This window comes from Abramis brama (genome assembly GCF_963993115.1).
Source record: "Abramis brama genome assembly, chromosome: 12".
NCBI lineage: Eukaryota > Metazoa > Chordata > Actinopteri > Cypriniformes > Leuciscidae > Abramis > Abramis brama.
This window is the reverse complement of record NC_139974.1, coordinates 13473740-13479739: the sequence shown is the minus strand read 5'-3', so window position 1 is coordinate 13479739 and position 6000 is coordinate 13473740. Positions and strand designations below refer to the sequence as shown.

Genomic DNA, 6000 nt, shown 5'->3' with positions numbered 1-6000 from the left:
TATCTCAACACTGAAACCACGGGTGTGGGACGTGAGCAAAAATGGTGTTTGGACCTATAAATGCTTCATAATTTTACATTAAATCATATTATTTATTCATTATGTTTTATGTAAAGGTGTGTATTGACACTACGTTTATATTTATGAAGCATTAAATGACAAATTTTAACATAAATCTAAAATTTCACTACTGGGACTTAAAAGTGCCCGTAGTTGCAGAAACACCCATATATATAAGTAAAGGCTGTTACCATTTTTATGTTAAAATTTGTCTTGTAATAGAAATACAAATGGTATGTGTATATTGTTCGTGCAGAAGGGATACAGTAACTGCAGGAGGCTTTGTTTTGAAGCGCGCGAGTCTGTCAGGATGAGGCACGTGCGACGGGAGCTTCACCTGCCGCTCACAGTTTGTATTTTACTGTGGAGTTCCGCAGGTACGCGCTGGATTTATCTTCCACTTTTATTGTTGTTTACCTCAGTCATTCTGAACGTTTTGCTTAATTTCATATCATTGTTGTCATCTTAAAAGCGTCACAGACATTTGTACATTAAATGAATAGATTTTAGTAGCATATTAATCTCCATCCTGACAGGAGCGCAACGTGTCAACAAAGTGACACCAAAATTCGGAAGCCTCAATGGCGGCACGAGACTGACCATAGAGGGGCAAGGTATTAAAACATAATCAATATGCTTTTAAATTAATCCCAAAATTCAGATTTCGCACATGTTGGCTGTAAACTACTGCGGTTTAAAGTCTCTTATAGCGTTTTTTTTCCCCCACTCAGGTTTTGCTCAAGCCAATCAGTTCAATCTCAATGCCAATGACCCAAACTTCGGCAACAGTGTGACGCTGGTGTCCCGAACCAGATCTGTTCCCTGTGATGTCGAGAAAGACTCCAGTCACTCCAATCAGATCATGTGTTATACAAGGTAAGCAGTGAATCAGATAACCTAAATATAATCTTCTTTTATCTTGATTAGTCATTGCATTGTATAGATTTATTTTACATACTCAAATGTGAAAATCATATAGGAAAGGGATCAGGGATATATAAGGAGGAATGTAAATTTGGACTAATATCTAAAACTTAGGAGAAATTAATAAAATTAGTGGATATAGAGCCTATATAAAATTGATCTCTCAAACCTAAGTGAATTGTTTTCTTCTGTGGAACACAAAAGCAGATTTTTTTTAGGAAAATGTTTAATCAATAAAAATGACCAAGACCAGTCCATATGACTTCTCCAAGCCTTCTGAGTTCATACAAGCTATGTATGAGAAACAGACCAAAATTAATATAGTTTATTCCCTGAAAATCTTCCCCGCTCTTGCTGCTCCCAAATCTTATTCATGCAATTTGAAAATGTGAATATTTACATTTTTTGTATGAACTTTCTTTTAATGTCATTCTAAATTATTCTGTATCTATTATTAAAAAAACTGTTGCATTTTTAAATTCCCTTTATGTGATTGTATAACAGGTTTACTAGCAGACTTTAGTCTAGACATATTTGTGCATAAATGAGGAAGATAATCAAATTTGAATTCTTTTAAATAGTTGTACCACATAGTGTTATGTCCAATGTTGAAAGCTTATTTTTTTCTCAAAGAAAGCTTTATATTGCATCATATTCAGAGCTCTGCCAGATGATGACTATGAGGTTCGGGTCAGAGTGGATGGCGTGCCAATTCCTTCCAGTAGCATTTGTAATGGATATCAGTGGAATTACTGGTGCATGTTCTATGTAAGTGAGATGGACTTCATTATGCTACTTACTAAAATATACTCTTCTCAAAATACTACAATATATTCATAAAAACATGCACTGCTTTCACAGAGCGAAACATACTATACACCTAGCATTCAAAGTATCAGTCCACTCTCTGGTCCCCCAGGTAGGTTTTGATAGTTTTTGTCATTACTCTGCTGCTTTTCACAAAAAAAAAAAAGAAAAAAAGAAACTGAATGAACTTTAGGGACTGTGGTGACACTGCGGGGAAGAATCTATACTGATGTGTACGGAAGCAACACGGACAAAAGCTCAAATGGCCTGGATGCAAGATTTTTAAGGTCTGGAAATATTTAATACACAATGGAGAAATATAACTGTATGAATGTTAAATATATTCTGCCTTGACATAAGGTGTGTCTGAAACTGTTTTAATGTGTTTTCTTTGAACAGAGTGTACATGGGAGGCATGCCTTGTGAACTTCTAAAGCCCAATTCAGATGAAAAGTAAGTATTAAGTTACTAATAAATGTAAACATTAAATGTGAATGCACCCTCCATAAATACACATTAATTTTTTTCAGGTATGGCCTCTTTTTGGATTCTGAGGGCAGTCAATGGGGATCTATGAGCTGTAAAATGACTGGAACGTATGTTGGTGAGGACACGTTATTATTAAAACATTCAATGATTATTAATTCATTATAGATTTTTGTCAGATTAAATGTCATTGTCTTTGGTTTTCAGGTCATCACAACCTCAGTTACATTATCGACGGTCAATTTGGGAGGTCAGAGAAGTTTGATTTTACTTTACTAAACTTTACTTCAAAGTCTCTGCATGCTGTTAATAGAAAAGTAGACAAAACACATATTTTCTTTTTTTAGGAGTTTGCCAGACATTGGGGTTTTCAGCGTCTCATCACTGAACAAGCTTGCCATGTTCCAGACATACGCAGGTGTGGATAACATTTATTCTTCTTAAATAATACAACATGGAATTGCCTGCATAAAATCAAAATCAAAAAAACAAAAAAAAACCTGGCCTGTTCTCTTTCAGAGGTGACAGGAGTTTCTCCCTCTGAGGGCAGCATATTGGGCGGCACATTACTGACCATTCAGGGACATTACTTTGATGAGACTGACCAGCCAGCCATGGTGTTAGTAGGAGGTAACCCTTTGAAAATCAATATTATATATATATATATATATATATATATACAGTATTTGCTATGTGATATAATATAATACAATTAATTATTGTGACTAATTACAATTATCCAAATGATTATATAAATTTTTTCCCTTAGGTCGTGAGTGTCAGATTCAGAGTGTATCAAATGAGAGGATTGTCTGCATAACACCTGGTTATGAAAGAACCAATATGACAGTGTTTCCTGGTGAGATCCTTATCCAAAGTCAGATCTATTATGATGTCTGTAAAAATCTTTTTCATAGACACTGTTGGCACAACAGGAATTCTAATTCTTTAATTTAATTTAATTTATAATACAGAGTATTTTTTCCTGGTTAATATTGGTGGTGTTCATACAGAAATTGACTTTGAAACCTACCCTGTTCAAAAATATTCATTGAAGTAAAAATGTACAAAATGCTGAGGTCTCCCCTACTATTTATGAAATTAATTACACATGTAAAATGCACATTCCTATTACAGTACTGTCTTGATTGTATTGAGTGATTGTTAAATGATCATGTTTGTAGGTGGCAGAGGTTTTAAAATGGAGATGTGGAACAGATCTTCTCCGAACCTTCTTGAGGACGTCCTGAATTATAATTCCAGTAGGCCTGGATACTCTGCCCAGTGGGTGGATTCGCTGTCCTATGTTTGGCCCAATGAAACTGATAACTTTGTGGCACGATTGAGTGGTTTCTTTGTTCCAACGGAGACCGACAACTACTATTTCCGAATCAAAGCAGACGACCGATGCCAGCTATATTTCAGCAAGACAGGTCTTCCCCAGGATAAGGTACCTGAATGATAATAAAATCATAATTTCATAATTTCAGTATTATCAGTGCTAGCAATTATCCTGTTAACTGCCTTTTTGAGCATTTATCTGAACTTAAATGGTTATAATCTATGAATGCTTTGGAATACAGACCTAAGGTGGATCTATTTTAAAGAAAGGCACTTAGCAGATTATTGCAGAAGTGAAAGCAGCATCAGAAAAATTAAAGTGTAAAAAAGTTAAAAGTTTAAATATAGTTGTAAAGCAAATGTACTGAACTAAACGTTTTTTATTTTACACAAAATATTTTACAAAATAATTTGGACTCTAAAATTGCTAGAAAAACTGAAGCCATGTGTTTAACCAAGTTGTTTACCAAATTTGAAGTTGATATCACGAAAATTAAGCCAGCTTTAAAAGGTTTAAAGAACCATTTCCATGGTAATGATGTCTAATTTCAAAAAAGGTGTTTCAGATTTCGAATGATACATAATTTAAAAAAAGGATTACAAAGTGTGCTAAGTGCTTGCAATACACTGACACACAGGCTATGTAGAGGCTAGTACCTTACAAGCATATTTTAATTTAATTTAAATGTAATCATTTTGTTTTATTTCAGGTTAAGATTGCATCACAGCCTTACTATACGAACAGTTTCTTCAGCTCTAACACTCAGAGGTCAGACGTCATGCGCTTAGAGAAGGGAAAACCGTAAGTGGTTTTCAAGTAAAATAAAAAAAATAAAACGTCATAAATGTTTGCTCTCTATTAGTCTTTTTGTCATTATTATTGTTATTATTGACTATATTGATTACAGTATAGTCAGTATGAAACATCTTTCAATGTGCTACAGGTACTACATTGAGATTCTAGTGCAGGAGTATGGATACTTAGCATCAGTGGATGTGGCCTTTTTCAAAGAGATCAGCCCTTTCACTGCCCAGCAGACAATTGAAGCTGTTAATGAGAAACAACGGATTAACGCATACTATGATAAAGTCCCTGAAAAACAGGTAAGTGAGCTCACAGATGCACTTCAGGGAAAGGAAGGGCCTTAGAAATTCATTTTCTGGACTGCACCTGCAGAAACTCAAGTCTCAGATATGATCTCCTCTACCTGCAATGTGCATTTTTTTTTTAATTCTTTACTGTTTTAGGTGGTTCGTTTCAGGGGGTGGATGCCAAAAGCCCCCATCAATGAGGTCCAGACTCTGAGAATCAGCAGTGATTGTTTCTCTCTGAGCAACTGTGAAAACACATACTACTTCCTGGCATATGGAGATCTTAAAACAGGTGCATTAGCTCACACAGCACTATAAATGTGTGTTTGATGAAGCTAAAATATCTCATTTTTATGTGCTTCTAATTTTTGAATTCACCCTTCTGCATTACGTCTTTGTTTGCATGTTTGTAATGTTCACTGGAGTTGCTTTGCATGTTTTAGGGCCGATCCCAGTTAATGGATCAGCGATGGAGTTGCAAAACGCTCTGAACGATTTGTGGACAATTAAACCAGACAGCGTTACAGTCACAAAGCAAGACCTGGATAATGAGTCGCTGTACAATGTGACATTCAACTCTAACAGAGGTGAACTTAACTTTTTTTTTTAAATCAAGATTCTTTGACTGATTTCTCTGTCATCTGATTTTTGCTAACAAAAACACTTACTTGAGATATGTACTTTTACAAAATTTTCTGTGACCAATTACCCATTAGACTAAATTTCATTAAAAATATAAATTGTAATAACAAATGTTTGTAATGAAACTAATTTATAAATGCTACAGTTAAAACATCATGTTCTTACTGGTTAATTGGCCAACAATGTGTCACTCTTTATTTAGTCACCTCTATATTTTGTAAATTTGTATTTAACAGGACAGTAATGTATGTACATGTAAAATACTGTTAGATATGTTTTATTGAAAGTAAAAAGTACAAATTATGATATAAATTATGGTGATATATGTATAGCATGGTGAGACTATATTTTCAATGTGCACTTTGTTTGCACTATGTTTGTTAGTAACCAATATGGTAACACTTTAAGCTTAAAGCCTTTATATAATGCATTAATTATGCCTTGTAATGCAGCTTATAATGGATTGTATGATTTAATGAATAATTGTAACCACAGTTATAATACATTATAAACTTAATTTTTATACCTTTAGAAAGTCTATCTATTGCATTAAAATACATGACAAACAATTTTACAATTATTACAATTATTTATGAAACTATATAAGGCATTATAACATACATAATGAATACCTTCATAATGCATGAT

The 6000-nt window shown here is 34.0% G+C and overlaps 1 protein-coding gene across 2 annotated transcripts in view; it reads left to right on the top strand.

Annotated features, from left to right (window-relative positions):
* Positions 1-370: 370 nt before the first annotated feature.
* Positions 371-6000, top strand: part of LOC311093138 (fibrocystin-L-like) — a gene marked incomplete at its 5' end in the record, with an annotated part of 64676 nt that continues 59046 nt past the window's right edge. For both annotated transcript variants that reach the window (XM_084130290.1, XM_084130289.1), the window contains 17 exons: positions 371-437; positions 597-674; positions 792-936; positions 1644-1752; positions 1846-1903; positions 1985-2078; positions 2191-2244; positions 2322-2395; positions 2485-2527; positions 2625-2695; positions 2797-2907; positions 3047-3136; positions 3462-3727; positions 4329-4420; positions 4563-4722; positions 4867-5002; positions 5154-5297. In XM_084130290.1, the coding sequence (XP_083986416.1) occupies positions 371-437; positions 597-674; positions 792-936; positions 1644-1752; positions 1846-1903; positions 1985-2078; positions 2191-2244; positions 2322-2395; positions 2485-2527; positions 2625-2695; positions 2797-2907; positions 3047-3136; positions 3462-3727; positions 4329-4420; positions 4563-4722; positions 4867-5002; positions 5154-5297 (1792 nt within the window). The remainder of the gene's footprint in view (positions 438-596; positions 675-791; positions 937-1643; positions 1753-1845; positions 1904-1984; positions 2079-2190; positions 2245-2321; positions 2396-2484; positions 2528-2624; positions 2696-2796; positions 2908-3046; positions 3137-3461; positions 3728-4328; positions 4421-4562; positions 4723-4866; positions 5003-5153; positions 5298-6000) is intronic.